The sequence below is a fragment of the Haliotis rubra genome, unplaced genomic scaffold, assembly GCF_003918875.1.
Source record: "Haliotis rubra isolate DU_JTF1 unplaced genomic scaffold, ASM391887v1 Scf73, whole genome shotgun sequence".
Lineage (NCBI taxonomy): Eukaryota > Metazoa > Mollusca > Gastropoda > Lepetellida > Haliotidae > Haliotis > Haliotis rubra.
Genome location: NW_025767446.1, coordinates 1,834,283 through 1,854,561, shown reverse-complemented (window position 1 = coordinate 1,854,561; position 20,279 = coordinate 1,834,283). Strand labels below are relative to the sequence as shown.

At 42.2% G+C, this 20,279-nt stretch overlaps 1 protein-coding gene across 1 annotated transcript; it reads right to left on the bottom strand.

Annotated features, from left to right (window-relative positions):
- Positions 1–285: 285 nt before the first annotated feature.
- LOC124259595 (sialin-like) lies at positions 286–19,908 on the bottom strand. The gene is given in 12 exon segments (XM_046693753.1): positions 286–1,827; positions 2,919–3,160; positions 3,974–4,106; positions 4,691–4,735; positions 4,737–4,838; positions 6,502–6,635; positions 7,164–7,259; positions 8,722–8,809; positions 11,451–11,684; positions 13,027–13,256; positions 14,064–14,211; positions 19,524–19,908. Coding segments are annotated over 11 exon segments (1,722 nt in total). The 5' UTR covers positions 14,203–14,211; positions 19,524–19,908; the 3' UTR covers positions 286–1,548.
- Between the last annotated feature and the right edge of the window lie 371 nt (positions 19,909–20,279).

Genomic DNA, 20,279 nt, shown 5'->3' with positions numbered 1-20,279 from the left:
GACAATCCGACCATTTGGCGAGACAAAGAGACATTATTGTGGACATCTTCTATACCGGAATCCTGTCTTACCCGGCCATGTGCATCAAGTTACTGGAATTGGCCACGATGCCCCGCTGGTCACCGAGACAGACAATCCGACCATTTGGCGTCTCCTGCACAAAGAGACATTATTATGGACATCTTCTGTACCGGAATCCTGTCTTACCCGGCCATGTGTATCAAGTTACTTGAATTATCACTCAGTCTATTATCATTGTTGCTGTGATTAACATAGAAACAACTCTTCAAGAAAATACTTTTTAATTTCAAGTATCCGTGTTCATAACACTCATATCTAAAGTATACAACACCACTCACACCACACATACGCTCATGGAGCAATACAAAACAAAGGTTTCTTAGACAGATAGCACCTTCCCAATATAAGGCTTCATACATACAAGGCTAGACTTCAAAGAAGTGTCAATACTTGCAAATAATTTTTACTATTTCAAGTAGATGAACATTTTGTTTATGGATAGACAACTTCTTTATTGCAACAGAGGAGACATCTACACCGAAACTTCGCATCTATTGGAATGAACAAGTTGTCTATCCATAAGATTGTTCCTCTTCATCATGCAGCTACAAATGCCACTTACAGAAGTTATTTCATTCAAAGTAAGCATTACGAGAGCTTGACTATCGCATATTAAATAGGAATGCTGTGCAGTTGGACTGCAATTAGGCACGAAGTTCATAATCTCAATAATTATTGTGCATAGGAGAATTACACAGGCACGTGAGACACCCGTCCTGTGTTTTAAAGGCAATATTGATCCACTTGCAAGTTCTGGAAAAAGCGCATGGACATATAGAGGCATGGAGCACTATAGTGTTACAATTGGTGAATACATGGAGCCTAACCTGTTTGTACATATGCATATGAAAACAGTAACACACGAACTTCTGTAAAACCGTCTAGACTAATCAAGAGGCTCATGATATCATTATTGCCATGTAAGTATTGGCTGGAAGTTGTTATACATAATACTGATACAGACTATTCAAACTGGGATGTCTCCGGACATTCAAATGGAGCTCTACGACTGTCTAATCTACCAGGGTGAAACCGTTGTAGCCACACGACCACTTGTTTGTTTCTTTGTTAAGCACATACACAAAACAGTTGTAGAGCTACGGACGACCTGTATCCGTTGTTTCCAGATCATCATTGATTCAACATGTGTCCTCTTGCTGTCCTATATAAAATCGTCAGCATTTCATAAACATTCATTTGTATAACGCGCGCAACAATATAATACATTTTACATAAGACACTGATTCATTTCATTGGAAAAATAAAACTATTCCGTAAAATAGTCCGAATAATGTGCATGATAACATCCATGGTAAAAGAATGTTCAGTAACCTTAGTAAAGGATAGTAACAAAATAAAGTATACAATATTTCATGGTGCAATATATTGTAAGGCAAGGACTCCGTTCATGGCTGCAAAGAAAAATATATTCTCATTTGGTCATGTGTCATTTGGTCAGGAGATTATCTATACAATGGCAGATTCAGCATAGCTTTCACCAGGATCACACTCAATGGTCACATGGCTCTCTTCATTATCAAAGTAGGTACCACGCTGGCTTGTCCTTGATTTGCGGTGTCCATTTACTATTGGTTTCCTAAGTGATACTTTCTCATCCTCCATTTTGTCAATAACTCTCGCCCAGTGTCTCTGTTTCCCGGAACCAAACACCAGATACACAAGGGCACCGAATATGTAAACTCCGGCACATATATAGAAGGCCGTTCGCCACTCTTCTTGGCTTTTCTGAAACAAAAATGACACTTAAGGAAAACGGAAACTAGTTCAATTACCGCAATGTTCTTCAAGGGGTGACCATTTAATGTGCTAGACGACATCATATGATCAAACTTTGCATCACTGATTGAAGACGTAATCTCTTCTATAATTATTATATCAACCGACATTATATCAACAGGTTCTAGACTTTGAGGAAGTGCCCTTCTAACTATAACTGAACGGCTAAAGGGACACAACTCTGCAGAGCGTGTTTCACCCTCAGATCTTTACCACAAACACAATGCGATTACTGATTCAGTGAATCACATTTCTGCTCTAAGTCAAATCGTATATAATCACAAGGATCTTTTGTGATGAGGTACAAGCACCTTGCACGTTACCGCTACAATACTATCACATTCATCCTGTGTCAATCCATGCCCTCCACAACTGCCAGCTTATTTGACCCTGTCTTATTAATAAGATCCAACACAGTCAGATTAAAGTTATCACTAGCTATTACTAGATGGTCACAGCAGTCGGAGTGATATATGATGCGAGTCCCAGTTATCAGTTCTACCACATGTTCGTGTATTTACATTCCCAGGTAAACAATTGACCTGCCTTTGCGCGTGTTTGTGACAGGTGCCACCGGTTGGTGGTATCACTTTTTGATAGTGAGAATCATAAACACATACTTATGATAAACTCTGCTTTTAGTACATGAATAAGGAAAGCATTTTTTCGCATGCATTTTCATGAAGGACAGACGCACGTTTTGGACATATTCCGAATGTACATTTAGCTGTGTGGGAATCCAAAGTCGGTAAACAATCAGTCAGTTTCTGCATATGCGTCAAAATGAAACAACTTGTTTCACCCATCAACCAAGAAGAAACGTTAATGAATGATTTGCATTTGGGAAATTTTATTGCTTGTTGTAGGCCTTCGTGTAGCTGCGTTGTCAGTAAACATCAGTCATTTTCTGCACTAGTGTATGAGACAGAATCGTTTACGTTTGATCCTTAAACACAATTCTGACTTATTGGTTGGACATTAACTAGAGAAAAAGTGTATAAAGATATGCGTTTCTACTTATGTCTCCAACTACTGCTTACATTAGGAGTTACAGCACCGACGATGTAGGGAGCCAAGATTCCAGGCACAGTTGCAGCAGTGTTGGTGATGCCGAACAGAGTGCCGGCGAAGTTGGGGGCAATGTCGCCGTGGTTGATGAAGTAACCGGAGAAGTGAAAACCACACAAGCCAACAGCGCCACACAGCAGAATGACAGCCCCCACGTGCTGTGTGCAGTCCATGTAGGCCACGCCTATCAACGACACCGCCGGCCCCACCATTCCTGTGTGAAACAAATACTTTGTGAGCTGTACATTTGCATTGAGATATGAACAGAGGAACATCACTAAATTCCCAGACTAACGCTTAGTCCCTAAATATACATAATTACGATAGAAACAAAAATTACTTTCAAACTGAAAAAGAGCCCAAGTGAGAACGGAGATTTGGAACCTCAGGAAAATTTATCTAGACTTCATTTAGAGCTTTACAATATTATTACAGAACGGGCGAGGCAAATATTGCGGTTCAGTGACTGTGAGGCAGACTACTACATCCTCTACCGTGTCAGATGTTACCTTATATATATATATATATATTAACCTCAAAAAGGGTGTGTGTTTTATTTGGGGATTTAGCATCGTAAGGTCTATAACGTTTATGGTATCTTGTCCCTGCTATTGGCTTTAAAAACTTCAGTATTTGGTGGTCGAAATAAAATACAATAAATTATTTACAACACAGAAACATTGTTAAGGTAAATAATGAAGTTGGAGGAAAATAACATTCTAAACAATTACGCAAATATCCTTTTTCATTTTAAGCTTACGTTATTTGTATTTGGCCGTGATATTAATAACAAATTTTGTGAAATATGTTAATAGTTTCGGTAGATATCAAATAGAATGATTGCCCTCATTGCGTAAATTTAATTAATTTCCATTTTTTAATTTCATGTACAGAATAATTGTCAAAAAACAAAACAAAAAACAAATACCTAATCGTCGTAACTGCCACCAGATAGATATATTTTATGAAAATGTATCACTGTTTCGTATAAACTCTCGCTTTTCAATGTTAAGGTTATCTCACCTACCTATGAGAGACAAAACCTTCCGTGTCCACGTAACGGAGAGTATTTTCCGTAATATGAGAAAGTCAGCGAACACTCCAGATATCGAGATACAGGCCCAGAAACACAAGTATGGAAGCATAGAGTACACTCCGTTCTGAAAGAGAAAATGCGTTGAAGTAATGAATTTACTCATAGGGAAGTAATCCAGATGGCACATCACATACAAGAGAAATGATGACAGTTTTCGTACTGTAGATGTTTAGAATACATCGTTTAAAACAATGCAATTAATTTATCAACTACGGTTATAACGAATTCCAAGGGTTCGTTATAACCGTAGTTCGTTGAACGACTAAAGACATACTAAAATATACATTTTGACTAAAATATACACCAAGTGGTCGAAATATAAGAAAGTTCTTGATATTCACAATTCGTAATTGCCCTTGAAGATCCGGTTAGAACTGGTCTTCAGCAACCTATGCTTGTAAGAGGCGGTTGACATGCGGTTAACACAGTCATCTTATCCCAACTGCGTAGATCGATGCTCATGCTGCTGATCACTGGATTGTCTGGTCCAGATTATTTACAGACCCCGCCATATAGCTGGAATATGGCTGAGTGCGTCGTTAAACATCAAACCAAACCAAACCACAATTCGTAATTAGAGTATTAACAAACGTAGTTTACTCTACATTAGTATATAATAATTACATTAACCCGTCAGTATTCACGTACCTGTTTGATGTCAAATTTGAGCACCTCCTTCATGTAGGGAGTTGTACGTGGGGATCTGTGTCAAAAGAAACATACATGTATATCCAACATAGACAGATATGCCACAGGTGTGAAACGCGATGATGATGGCCCATACTGGGGTATGTCCCTGATGAGAAAATTGCCCGCCACTCATCCTCGGACAATGTTCCAATTGTTGGAGGTTGGCTGGGGGCGCAGTTTTCTGATTTTCCGAGCCCATGTGCTCAAATATCAGGTACAAAGGAAGTTCTGGGTCAATCTTGCCGTATGAGGCCTAGCGTTATCGTGCTGGAACACGATTCCTCCTGGATGCTGTTGGGCGAATGGCTGCACGACTGGTCGTAAAACCTCATCCTGGTAACGCTGTACATAGGTTCCCCGTAATGACGAGCCTTTTCACATCACCGCAGATACTTCCCCACACCATTACACCTCCGCCTCCAAATGCACGGACTTGCTGGATGCAGTTCGGCGCCAAACGTTCAGGAACTCTTCGGTATACTCGCTGCCGACCTTCGTTCTTGTAAAGGCAAAACCGGCTTTCGTCCGAAAACAAGACACGTGCCCAGTTTCGGACCCGTGAAGGTTCGTTTTGACGTTCAGGTAATTGATCACGGATACCATGTGCAGCAAACGGTTTGTCGACTGATCCGGTGTCCCAATCCCATGTTAGTCGTAAAATAGCCAACTAACGGGATGGCGGTTCTTGCTACAGCGGCGTGTGATGCTCCCTGTCGGACCATTCCAACGGCTCTTTCTCTCTCGAGGCTCGCTTTTTACTGCTGTGGGCACAACGTTCGGACCAGCGGTTGTTCACACGTGCATTTCGTGCTACACGACTTAACGTCATTTTGAGTATTCGTCATCGTATCCGTTTGGTTAGGAACGTGGGAATTGGTCATTAATTTAAAAATATTGATGTCACATGATGTCCATTTCGGGTTATAATTGATCCCCAGTCAAAGCCAACTAACGGGATGGGGCGTCAGAGGACACATCAATCACTGGATTCCATTGGTCAGAGGTCAATCACTGGATTGTCAGGGTCAGATTCGCTCATTTGCAAACCGCCGTCATATAGCGTGAATATTGCCGAGTGTGGCGTTAAACAACAAACAAACAGTATCACCTAGTGCTGTTTAGTTGCAACCAATATGCTGAAACGTTTTCCTTATCAGATGAGAATTGTGCTACATCGCAATTACATGCCATGTGGGCATTGCGTAGCATTTTATCGTAATGTATCCCATCGTAGACACGTTGTTAAATACTCGGCGCTCTTTACATTCGGTACAAGATCAAAGTGTCTTTACTACCACAAACAACGCTAGTGTTTGCCTCGGGCTATTTCCAGGAATGTGGAACGTCAGTGAGTGATTACGGCACCTCAAGAATACATTCTTGTCAAAACGTATGTACGTTTCGCGGTCATATCACCTTTCTCTCGCTTAAGGGAAAATCAGTAAGTCAACTGACATGAAGTGAAAACGTCACAATTAAAAACTATTCAGCATAAGCATGCTTGGACAAGTTGTTACAGCCTTTGGAGTGAATGCGTGAGTGAGTATGGGTTTACGTAGCTTTTAGCAATATTATAGCAATTAATATTTGCGGGGGACACCGGCAATGGGCTTCACACATTGTGATCATGTGGGGAATGGAGCCCGGGTCTTCGGCGTGACGAACCAACGCTTTAACCACTAGGCTACCCGACCTCCCCCTGATCCTTGGATGTGATAAATATTCATCCTGTTGTCGCCCTTTGTGAGCCCTGTGATCTGTGACCCTACCTTAGGTTGTTTCTTGCTCTCTTCGAGGCTTTTTGAGATGTACTTCCTCTCCAGGTCCGATATTCCGGGGGTCGATTCTGGCCGATCGTGAGCAAATATCGTCCAGATAACACACCATAAAAGTCCTACGCTTCCTGAAGGAAACCCAATATAGCATATAATATTATACACTCAGTAATATACGTCATTCTTTTCTCAAATATTGTGTCCTATGATCGTGGGTATGACATCCAGATTTTGGTTTGTCTCTATATAATGCCTCATTCTCGATGAAATTTGGAAGTGGAATATTTTAACGAAATGATTGAGTTGTATCCAATCGGAACCACGGAAATCTACTGTCTTGATCTACCAGGACCTTCTCGCGAAATACAGAATAACCTATCTTGAAGGATGAGGAGGTGTTAACTGCAGTTAAGATAATGGTTTCTCGTTGTCTGGAGTTATTAGAAGCCTATACACGACCTTGTCTATAACGGTTTCTCGTCGGAAGCTGTTAAAAGCCTATGCACGTACTTGCCTATTTGTCGTACTGAAAACAGGGCTTATTGTACGATTCGACATCATCATGCGTATATGAATCACTATAACAAGCAATGACACAAAGCGTTCTGAAAGAGATGCGGTCGTCACAAACACATACAAAGGCAAGGCAATGTTACCTATGACATAGAAAATAGATGCCCATCCACCGTCAAACCCGTAACTGCAGAGCAGACCTCCAACGGGGAATATTAAAGCGTTACCAAACTGTCCCCCTGAAACCAACAACACAATAGCAATAAATATACCCTCCAAGTGTTCCGTTTTCAAGGTTCGCTTTGTAATATGTGACGTACCTAAACTATATTGTCTTAGTAGGACAAAGGAATTGTTTTAGTCACGATATGGCTGAAATAGTGCCAGTGTGACGGTAATTTAAACTCACTCACCCATAAAAAGATACCTGTCGAGATTAGTAGGACTAATTATCATAATTATCAATATAAAACGAATGGCAATGAAAAATATATCTACGGACGAGTAACATTAGTTATGATGCAAGGGCGTTCACAAAAATGATACGCATGTCATGCCTTACTGGTAGCACCACAATTTTTTTATGAAAAACAACACGTTTGTGTTTGTTTGTTTGTTTATTTGTTAGTCAGATAGGCCAAAACCGTGGTGAATAATATACAAATAACTGGGGTCCAATATAGAATGATGGATAAAATGAAGTGAACATCAAAGAAACAAAAAGCAGAAATAACTTTCTTCGACGTTTGATTTAAAAACATCTGTGATATACGTATACAAATGAATGTCAAACAGTAAATACAGGGTGACTTGTGAAACACTCATTTGTTCATTCGGGATGGAGCGGTTGGGTAGCCTAGTGGTTAAACCGTTCCCTCGTCACGCCGAAGGCCCGGGTTCGATTCCCCATATGGGTACAATGCGTTAAGCCCATTTCTGGTGTTTGCCGTCGTGATATTGCTGAAATATTGCTGAAAGCGGCGTAAAATTATTCGCTGTAACATTTAAATGCCTGCTCCGACTCGTTTAAATAGTATGAACCCGTCAGGTTGGGTATTGCCAAAATTTTCGCATTGCGATATATTGTGGTATGTGTTGGCGTATTGCAATATGTATTGCAATATATTGTGAAAGTGTAACACATGGTTTAAGGTAATGAAATTACAATGCCACTGTCAGGACTCAGATGTGATGTACAAGAGATCAAATGAAAATGTTTTTTAAATTGAAGACCTCACTTTAAAGTTGGAACTCGAGAAAAAGTGTCTGCAGCGGCGTCCGCCATTTTGGTTTCTTTATCCCAACAACGAGTGCCGGTACCAATTCTATTCTTTTTATTCATATGGTTTAAGAGTCATGCAAATGCAATTATATGACCAATAAACTCATCAAAACTACTAATATATAATGATATGAAAGAAATACAATTTTTTAGCATTTTTAGTACATCACGAAAATTACCGATCATGGTCACGGAAACTGCTGATGGTATCGGGTGAACCGGTTCGCGAAAAGTGTACCGCAATATGTCGTATTGTGAAATTCGAATTGCAAGATACCGGTTAACCGGTTTTATCGCCCACCCCTATGAACACGCCTCACTCTCTCCACAATGAAATGCAATGACGTTACCAAGGGACCTTCAATCTATCTTAGACATACCTAGTGATTAGTTCGCTTGAAAAGGTTGCATTGTTTTACCTGACAATGATATACCGATGAGTCTGCTACGTTCCCAAGGAGGAGCCCAGTTCGCCCAGAGAGCTTGTGCCGCTGGATACATAACTGACTGTGAGAGAAAGATTGAATGTTGAGAGCTCAGGCATTACTAACAAACCAGACATACTTGGGTTAATAGTTATCACCAGGAGTCCATACTTCCAGTACAGACATAGAGGCAACGTGTGTTAATCATGAGGGTAATATCACGTTACCAGGCTTTCTCTTAATAAGTCTAAGGGGCGGTGGGATAGCTTAGTGGCTGAACCGTTTGCTCGTCATACCGACGATCCGGGTTCGATTCCCCAAATGAGTACAATGTGTGAAGTCAATTTCGAGATATTGCTGGAATACGGACAATGGTGTGGTTCGATACAGATATTTAGTTGCCAAGTCTAAATGCACAATACAGCCAATATCAACAAAGCGTTCGTTGCGCTATGCCTTAGTATATTATATACTAGTCACATAAAGAAACTGTGAGTTGTTAAAATATTATCCCAGTTGATAAGTACGATAACAATGTCAAAGGTACATATAAACTTTAATGGCGGGATCATGAGACAATAACAAGTCGGGAGAATTTCAATTGAAAAGTCAATCACAATGACGTCACGAGTCCACAAGCGGGACAGGGGTCAAACGACCATGTCACAAGCTCAATAACGGGTATGTCCACCATCGGCATTGAGAACAGCAGTGCATCGACGACGCATAGAGCCTATCAAACGTGCAAGGAAGGCTTGTGGGATGTCTCTCAAGGTCTGTTGCAAGGTCAAGGACGTTATCTGGCGGATGAGGAAGACGGCGTAGACGTCGATCCATCTCGTCCCAAACATGCTCTATCGGGGAGAGATCCGGTGAATTTGCAGGCCAAGGCAGTAAGTCAACGTTGTGGTGTTGCAAGAAATCCATAGCAACCCTTGCCGTATGAGGGCGGGCATTGTACTGTTGGAATGTTAACCCAGGGCCATGACGTTGCAGAAAAGGAATTGCCACAGGTCGAAGAATCTGATCCCTGTAGCCCACACCAGTTCAGTTGCCCTGAACAATCACCAAAGGAGTTCTTTGGCGTGCTGTTATTCCATCCCAAATCATCACGGAACCACCACCAAAGCGATTCCTCTCCAAGACAAAGGCCTGTGCATAACGTTCTCCCACGCGTCTATAGGCACGTTGACGTCCATCACTATGGGAAATGTTAAACCTGGACTCATCTGTAAAAACAACATTTCTCCACCAAAACAAGGGTCTGCGGACATGATTTCGGCACCACATTCGGCGAGCTTGTCGATGACGTTGTGTCAGGATAGGCCGTATGGCGGGACGTCGTGGTCTGATCCCGTGATGACGTAAACGTTGTCGAACTGTATTGGGGTGGATACGGCGAAGTCCTGGGATGGTTCTGGCAGTCATCACTGCAGTCTGACACCTGTGGCGAAGATGGGTCACCCTTATCCATCTGTCCTGTCTTGGCGTTGTTACACGTGGACGTCCAGCACGTGGCCGATCGATGACGTCATTTGTGTTCTGGTAGCGTCTCACCAGGGCAGAAATGGTGTTCCGGTGGCAGTGGAAATGTGCAGCCACTTGTCGTTGAGACATTCCCCCACGGACCATCCCAAGGGCCTTATGACGTTGTGCAGACGTGAGCCTTGGCATGCTATGCGTTTCAATAGCCGCTTAATTTTTGAACGATCGCAAGGGCAGGGGTTGAGCTTTCCAAAATGGCAGTATTGTGTGGCATTCATTTGTTCTGTTTCTCTTTCCCAGAATGCACGTGCAACAACGTATTGCACGTCTCAAGGACGAACCCACTGACGTCACGGAACGTGGCACGTGCATGCATGTTTGATACATGTCACTAATCTCTGAGTTTAAATCCTTATATGTCTACACAGGTTTGATAAATTTAGATTTTCAATTTTTGTATGCACAGTTTCTTTATGTGCCTAGTATATATAAATTTTAACAGACATGACTTTGTGATCAGTGAGTGAGCTCGAGAGTATGGTTTTACGCCGCTTTTAGCAATATTCCAGCAATATGACGGCGGGGGACACCCAAAATGGGGTTCACTCATTGTACCCGTGTGGGAAATCTAACCCGGGTCTTCGGCGTTACGAGCGGACGCTTTAACCATTAGGCTACCACACCGCCCCCTTAGTGATCAGGACCCCCGCTGTCACACTGGTTTGCGTTATTGCTGCTTGTGCGGTAAATTCCTTCACATCGAACATTAGTAAAGTGTCACTAATAATTGTGAATAGTTAATTGGACTATCGTTTGAGCGCAGAAATAGAAAAGAAATCTTGTTCAAAGCGTCGTAAGACTAACATATTCAACCAAGACAGGAATCAGCTTGCCCATGTGTAGTGAGCAATCAGTTTCTGGTGCTTGCAGAGATCACACGTAGCATAGCTGAAACCGGTTCTTTCGTAAATCGGTTATGTTAAATTTTGTTGTTTTGTTTGTTTGTCGTTTGACGCCACACTCAGCAATATGCCAGCTATATGTGGGCCTGGAAATCAGTCTGGACCAGACAATCCAGTGATCAACATCATGAGCATCGACCTACTCAATTGGGATACGATGACATGTGTCAATCAAGTCAGCGAGCCTGACCAGCAGATCCCGTTGGTCGCCTCTTACGATAAGGCATGTGTATCGTTAAATTTGGATACCGTTATTATTCCTGAAAGTGGACTCACCTCCCCAATTCCTACTATTACACGGACAGCCAGAAGGAGATATGGACTTCCACGGGCTGCAAGTGGTGTCACCATGTTCAAGACGGCAACAGGGAACATGCCGGCAGCAATCACCTTTTTCGCGCCGAATCTCTCGCTCAGCATCCCTCCAGGTACTTGTAGAACTAAATATCCCCAGAAAAACGCCCCTAATAGCAACCCTTGCAGTTGCTTGTCCCATAGAAACTCAGCTCCCTGAAAAGAAGGTAGCATTCGTACAACGTGTAACTAAATATGATTACAAAACACCAGTGAAATTGTCAATGACACACTTCGGCAGAATAATGTCTTTCAATAAGTTACATGTACTGACAGACTAAACAGAGGACCAAAAGATACATTGCGAAACTGGCATTTTGAAATGTTGGTTCCAAGCCCCGAGTAGCTGAAGAAAATGGTTCAATAGCCCAAAGACAAAGAATTAACCGACTGGTGCCCCTGCAGCAGCATCAGTGGAAATCAGTCAGTCCGAGTGAAAATGTTGTTCCACCCGTACATGCAGAGTTCCAACCAGCACAAATACGTCATTCATGCCCCCAAGACTTTGACCCGTTATAGGTAGACATGGTGGACGGGACACAAGACGACCTCCTGTCACCGTCCCCCCATGTACACTCTCTCTGAGGGATCTGTTACTCACAGTGGCGTGATGGGCCGTACGCATAAAGACCAAGTAAGGACCATCACGAGGTACAGCGCCAACGTCGTGGACCTCGATTTGTTGGAACACTGCGACACTGGCAAGACAGAAACTGCCAAAGCTCATGTTCCCAGACGATTCCAACGTTCAGGGTACACTGAAGACTTCGTGTCTACCATCGACGAAGAAAAGGAACATCAAGTTCTTGCGTTCAAGACGTGGAACAGAATGATGGTAACGTTATGGTTTGAGGCGGATCTGGTGAATTTAGGAAGGAAATATGACTGGACACTGACTTGGTTGATACATGTCATCGTATCCCAATCACAGATCTATGTTCATGTCAACCCTAGATTTTTCTGATCAAGGGTCGTTACATTCGTTATATTCGTTACGTCCAGCTTCACAAAGCAAGAAGAGTGCACCAGTCGACGTACAACAAACAAGAGTGAACCTGTTTCTTGAGGTGGTGAGTCAGCCCAGTGATTAAAGTCTAACTCGTCAAGCTCAGTAACCGGTTCCATTGTACATGGCAGCAATTGATGATCATTCCTCAACACCGCCATCAATTCCCACTCAGAAAAATATTTGTTCTTCCAGCTGATTGGTTAATGCACTGCTGTCCTTAGCAACGTGACGTCATATTATGGCATCCTCACAACAATAACCATCCAAAATAATGCCAAAACGTCAACATCAGAGAATACCGGACGGAACAGATTCCATTGGACAAAGGTCTCACTATCGGAGAAAATACGAACTTTCGGAAAACAGCAGCATAGGATTCATTCAATCTTTTTCCGTACCTGATCTGAATATGATAAATATATATGAAGGTATTATATAATATTAAGATTATGAATATCATAAATGTATAACAGTAATTCAATTAAATACCTCCGAATGTGATGAAGCTTGGACAGGGCATTGCTGTGCATCAGCTGTTACTGAGTAATGACTTGTGGTGTTAGTGCTGTTAGGTGACGCGGCGTGTGTTGAGTTGTGATGGCCATCCTTCACCATGCAGACCATTGCTATACTGAGATTCACCCTGAGAGCATATAGACAGGCAAAGCCGCAGAAACACAGCACTGACAAACGGAAGCGCTTCGACGTCCACCATGGAACTGAAACATCAAATCATATTTACGAAAATATATACATGCATAATTTAATGTATTTAATACCTGAGACCGTGAAATAGTAGCCTCCTGGATCAACCTTTCGCCCGATGTGGGTTCGGTTCCAAATATGGGTAAAATATATCAAGACCATTCTTCTAATTAAGCATGAAATACTTAAAATATCGGCGTTAACCGTACCTCCCGGAACATGTTACATGTCCATTTTCATATTAACTGAAAAAAAGAGGAAGGCGGCATTGTAGTTCGGTGTGCAGAGAACTATGATCGGCCTTATTACCATTGTAGGACTACTAGCGATTTCTTTAAGGGCTTCACACCTATTTGCATTTCAACTTTAAACCTAACTCACTGACTCACTGACTCACTGAAACACTAACTCAGTTACTCGGAAAAGAGATGACCCGAGCGAAACATCAGCATTATGGTAGTGGGCTGTTGAGAAGGATTGAGCGTAGTGTTCTGTGAACATAATGCGACTTTGTAACACTTCTTCATGAACTATGGTACATGTTGTAAGAGGAGGGTGACACGTGTAGTATAGGCTCGACTCTGGATGAACTGGCAGTGTATTTTGTGTTGAAATCGTGGGCAGAATGTGCACTAACGCGACCTTCATTTCTTATTAATTACTCGACGGGAGAAGTAGACAAAACTAACACTTCTACTCTTTCTCTCTCTCTCTATCGCTATCGCAATAGTTGTTTCCCCTTCAATAGTCACCCCTAGATGTTACAACTGATAGTGCCTTCGATCACCGCACTGTTGTATGAATGAATGAAGCAGACTGACCTTGCTTGGGGTCTATTCCCGCCGACTTGATACTTTCTTGATCTATTGACACTGGTCTTTGATTGTAATGGTGTAGGTCCCAGCTTGACTGACGCAAAAACACCGTCTTCGCAGGGCCTTCTTCATCCTCCTGAAGCATCGTTGAATTCTGGAACAGTTCCATTTGTTTTATAATGGCACTCAGGGTATGTATTATTGTATTTTGTTGGTAAAGTTAGAATTTCCAGAATAACTGGGTCAGCACCTATGGGTATTCTCTGTACTTGTTAAAATAACATAAGATTTGCCAGTCTGAAATATCATACCTCAACTTACATATAACTGACAAATACTACCAACACAGACTGGCGTAATACATATGGCAACACCTGCTTCAGTTTATCTCACAACACTAAACTCGATCCCGTACATTCAGTCGCGTATACCACCGCTGCAGATATAGTGGATATATATTGATAATTCACGACATTACATACATGCGTTTGTAATAGTAATATACTGTCCCAGACACGTATTTTTGTAGTAGATGAGTCATGGCTCTATATTTCAGTTTACCTGTCAATAACAAAGTCTAGACCAGGCAGCCAAGTGATTAATATTATGACGAACGACCTGAACAATGGTATGAAAAGGCTCGTGTCATGTGACAATATAAACGCGTTGAATTTGTGTCAAGGACACAGCCCTCCACATCGCGTCATTCCGAGACAAGCCGAATGGTAACGGAAAATGTCGAGTGGTGACGAATGCGAAACAACAGTGTTTTGATAAACCGCATATTTTGTATAGAATCTCGCAGGCAATTATTAGTCTATGTACACATAAAAATAATATAGCAATTTATAACATGATGCAGTTAACAAGGCCTATCCTCCGACTGAACTTGGAAACATATGATAGGGTAAAGATGATAAGTACTGCATTACATTAAACGAAACAATATCAGTGTATAATATGTGATGGTAATGATATGCAGCTAATGTGCATGGATTTGGGGATTGTGTCATCATGTCGTATTTATACATTTCAAAAACAGGAAGAAACTGGGATGACATATTAGTGATAAGTTTCCTCCTTCTGGTAAAGGATGTGCATAGCGCACATAGCTGATACCACGAGACGTCGTCGCGTGTGTCGACTGACTGACTGACTGAGTTTGGTTTTACGCCGCTTTTAGCAATATTCTAGCAACATCACGGCGGGGGACACCAGAAATGGGTTTCACACATTGTGCCCATGTGGGGATTAGAACCCGGGTCTTCGGCGTGACGAGCCAACGCTTTAACCACTAGGCTACCCAAAACCGCCCCTCGCGTGTGTCGAGTTCCTGTTGATGTCCATATTGTGAAGCGGTCACAACGGTCACAACACTATCTAATCCTATCGGGTACCCATTGACTCATTGGTGACTAGATGCATATTTGGGGTTTAGTGTGAGGGCTGGTTGGTCAGCTGTGATTCATGAATACCCACACTCTTTACCTGCGTGGAACGGGTACCTTAGACGACTTAAGCAAGAGTGAGTGAGTGAGTATTGGTTTATGCCGATTTTAGCAGTATTCCAGCAATATGACGGCGGGGAACACCAGGCTTCACACATTGTACCCATGTGGGGAATCGAACCCGGGTCTTCGGCGTGACGAGCGGACGCTTTCACCACCAGGCTACCCCACCGCCTACTAAAGCAAATGATGTCTGCAACATTTATAAACAGACCACCGCCATATAGCTGGAATATTGCTGAGTGTGGCGTTAAACAACCAACCATCCAAGCAACTAATAGTGATGTTAATCTGGTGTGCGTCTAAAAAGGTGAAAGGAGCCTATCCCACAGGTGCACACGCCACAAACACATGGAAAGGCAAGTCAACTCTCAGTGCAAATTCTTAGTTACCGATTTAATACACAACACAAAACGTGTTGAAACATCACGATTTCAGGTTTATGTGCTTGAAATGAATACAAAGGAGTGTTTATGCGATGTTTACACATTCTTGTGGTTTCATTTGTTGACAGTCAACCATTATAAAGGAGGCTTTAGAACCAAAGTTTTATGTGAAGACCTATCGGCAAACTCTGATTACACTATTTATGGTCTCCTAACATGTTTCGAGTAGTCAAAGAGGGGCAAAAGAGTGAGTGAGTGAGTTTTACGCCGCACTCAGCTACATGGTAAGAGGCGACCAACGGGATCGGGTGGTCAGGCTCGCTGACTTGGTTGACACATGTCATCGTATCCCAATTGCGTAGATCGATGCTCATGCTGTTGATCACTGGATTGTCTGGTTCAGACTCAATTATTTACAGACCGCCGACATATAGCCGGAATATTTCTGAGTGCGGCGTAAAACTAAACTCACTCTCTCCTCCAGTGAACCACCTGCATGACACGGTGTCCGGATTGGCGATTTTACTGTAGTATGGGGTACTTCTAAATTGGTGTTGGGTTGCATTACACTAGCAGTCTACTAACTTAACACTACTACATTATAGCATGTCTACTACTTGCACTCCAAACAGGATAACCGCCGAGGAAATACAACGCTATGTTCCGCCTAGATTATTACAGATACAAGACGGAAGGAAATTAGTAATATTTAACACTTTATCTGCCACGCTCATCACATAAACCGGTAATATGTGCTTTGACTTTTATAAACCCACCAAGCAGGTTGATATATAAAGTGTTGTTTCCATTGTCTCTTATGAACATATACGATATATGAAAAATCATGACCACATTTATCATTTTTGATAAACGTAAACTGCGTTTATAGCGAACACGCAAATAATAATAATAATAATAATATGCGTAATAATATCGCGCTGAATTCAATACATTATGTATGCTCAGAGCGCTACAATATTAAAAACATACAAATGATAAAACAGTTTTCCGTGCATACAAGAATAAAGTGACTCAAGATTTAGGTTAGATTTTTCTAGTATTTTCTAAAAGGGAAGGTTTTTATAGGACTTTTGAAAGTCTCATCTCAAGTGGCAGTTGGTTCCAGAGTTTAGGAGATCCATAGCTGACGATCAGAGACCAACGGATTTGAGTTCTTGACGTGGAATTTTCAATAAGTATTTATCTGCAGATCTTAGAGCTCTGGATTAATTGTGTTTTGAGACAAACTCATTGAGGTTGCCTGGAACAGTCTCTTGGTAACATTGGTAGGCCAGACTTAGAATTTTATACTCAACTCTGACTCTAAAGAACTAACGGATGCAATGAAATCTAGTTTTGACGCTGTATATTTAAGACTGAATGAGTGAGTGAGTATGGTTTTACGCCGCTTGTAGCAATATTCCAGCAATAACACGGCCGGGCACACCAGAAATGGGCTTCACACATTGTACCCATGTGAGGAATCGAACCCGGGTCTTCGGCGTGACGAGCTATCGCTTTAACCACTAGGCTACCCCACCGCTCCTTAGACTTAATACGCTAACGAACTACGTTATAACGAACTACAATTAATGGTCCCCTTGTGTTCGTTATAACCGTAGTTAACTGTGACTTAACTGATTCGGAAGTCAATACTCACGAATGTCTCCCTTTCTATTCTACCTTCTACGCGGGTATCAGTCTCTCAGCTTATTCACATGTCAAGAACGTATATCAAAGTATCGGTTGACAGCAAAACGCATGCATGGAATTATCCGGTTGCAGAAAGATCATGCATACAGATGACACAGTGACAAGGAAGGGAAGTACGTATCTTCGTGTAACTTCCTTGTCCCAGATGCCAGTCTGCATAGTGTGCACTGGCCTTGCTCTACGGCTGTACTGAGGGCTAAGCCAATGCATGTATAGTAATTCTATCCTTTAAAGAGGCAAGTCTAGATAAGTGGACAGTAAGGACCCGAGTCTGTTATTATTATTTTCATTTAGAAATTATCATTTACACTATTAATTTTTACCTTAGAGACTTGAGCAAGTCTAAGCGTGAACAAACATATATTTGTTCTGCATTTTGCATTCACATCACTGCTACAGATGGCAGGGGAACTGATTCTGTGATACGTATAGATACTAAGATAAACGTGATCCAGGCATAGACTGTATAATGTAGTTCATTATGGTAGAAAATGGACGTAATGTGCCCAAAATGTCATAAATCAAGAACGTGAGAATAATACCATACAGTAATATAATAACATACCATTAGAATACCAGTGAAGGCTAATGTTAAAATGTAATAGATGCGATACATATATACATTTCAACATTGATGCAGATGGTATTGTATATCTGCAAAAATTATTATACATGGTGCTTGCGAGACTAGTGTTTACGGTACGGTGTACGGAGTATTGATCTGCTATAGTCGTTGCTAGTACGACTGTCCGTGTGTTTGAATGTATGTCTGTTGTTTAACGCCCCACCCAGCAATAGGTCAGCTATATGACGGCGTTCTGTAAATAAACCAGTGATATACATCCTGAGAATCGATGTACGCAGTGGGGATACGATGACATAGCTGGTCGACGAGCCTGACTACCTGATCCCGCTGGTCGCGTTTAAGGACAAGGATATACACCTTGCTGTGCGTATGATCATGCGTATTTGAAGCCGGTGTGTCGCAGAGAGAGAGAGAGAGAGAGAGAGAGAGAGAGATGGAGAGAGAGAGACAGACACACACACACACAGAAACACACACACACACACACACACACACACAGAAGTTTTGTCTACTTCTTCTCCCATCGAGTAATTAATAAGAAATGAAGGTCGCGTTAGTGCACATTCTGCCCACGATTTCAACACAAAATACACTGACAGTTCATCCAGATTTGAGCCTATACTACACGTGTCACCCTTCTCTTACGACATATACCATAGTTCATGACGAAGTGTTACAAAGTCGCAATATGTTCACAGAACACTACGCTCAATCCTTCTCAACAGCCCGCTACCATAATGCTGATGTTTCGCTCGGGTCATGTCTATCGTCCTGAAACGCCAGCAACAACAGGAGGGTAAATGTTAGCGTGCTTGCTCTGGCAATGTGCAGTGGAGGCGAATGGACTTCGCTTTCTTCTCCACACGTCCCAGCAATCATCCCTCTCACCCAGACATGTGTACATTCATGTTTCCGACACTCGTTTCAAACACTCCACGTGCAGCCCTCGCGAATATAGGTTAGTAGACATGAAGCTGCACTCGCGCTATAACGAGATTGATAATATTGATCGCGGAATTCCCCTGACCTCTCGTAACGTTGTTTGCATATCGGGTCATTGCTATACGGCGAAATGCGCATAGCCTACCTGTCGTCTCGAACCATACCGTTCAAATACTCAGCACTCATGTAACGATTTGTCCTATGTGTACAAACACATTCTTCACGGTCTGATAAACATTAAGCTCAGGTGAAAGCTTACACCTGTCCAGCCTTGAAACGGTGAAACTCTTCATCCCGTCCACAGGTAAATAAAGGAGAAAGATGGTCTTACCTTGTTCACAATACTGACACCATAGGTAGATATTCAAAGGACGTGTATTGCTTCTTCATTAAGGAGTTGGAGACTCTTATCAGCTTTAAACGCCAACAGATACCATGAGGCAATTGTGGGTTGTGTTGCGTGCGGTACTCGCGCAACAACCCTACAGCTTACAACAGGAATTAGACGCGCGATGTTTGTTCAAGCATGCCGCAAATATCCTTGTGCGCATCGGACAATTGAGGTCGGTTTGCCCGATTCGTTTGACTGTGGTGTTATCAAGGGGAGGAAATGTGTTTGTCACTCGGCCCTGCGGTGCTCACAGTCGGCACGCGCCATGCTCCGTGACGTCATTGAACGTGAGGTGACGCACTCGTCCCGCCCACTTCGTCGTCAGCGCGTGTTGTTAGAGGAAAGGGGACTCGTCCTGGACTACGTTTGACTGGTCACAAAACCTGTTGGGTTGGACTATTAGAACATATACAGGCAGTAATAACCAACATTGAATCTTGTAACGCGGAAATTTCAAACTTGTAACGACACATATTGACACGTGAGGGTATTGACTAATTACATCCCTGAATGTAACGCTCTATATAGTAACTGCCGAGGAAGTGGTGGCCGGATAGACGGGATGTCACAATTGTTTCGCCTAGTTTATAATTAGAATTGCATGGAGTTGATAAAGCTTGCATCCTCATAGGAGTTTTAGAAACGTGTGTTATGTTACACCAACATAATGGATTAATAATGTGTGGTGTATTTGAG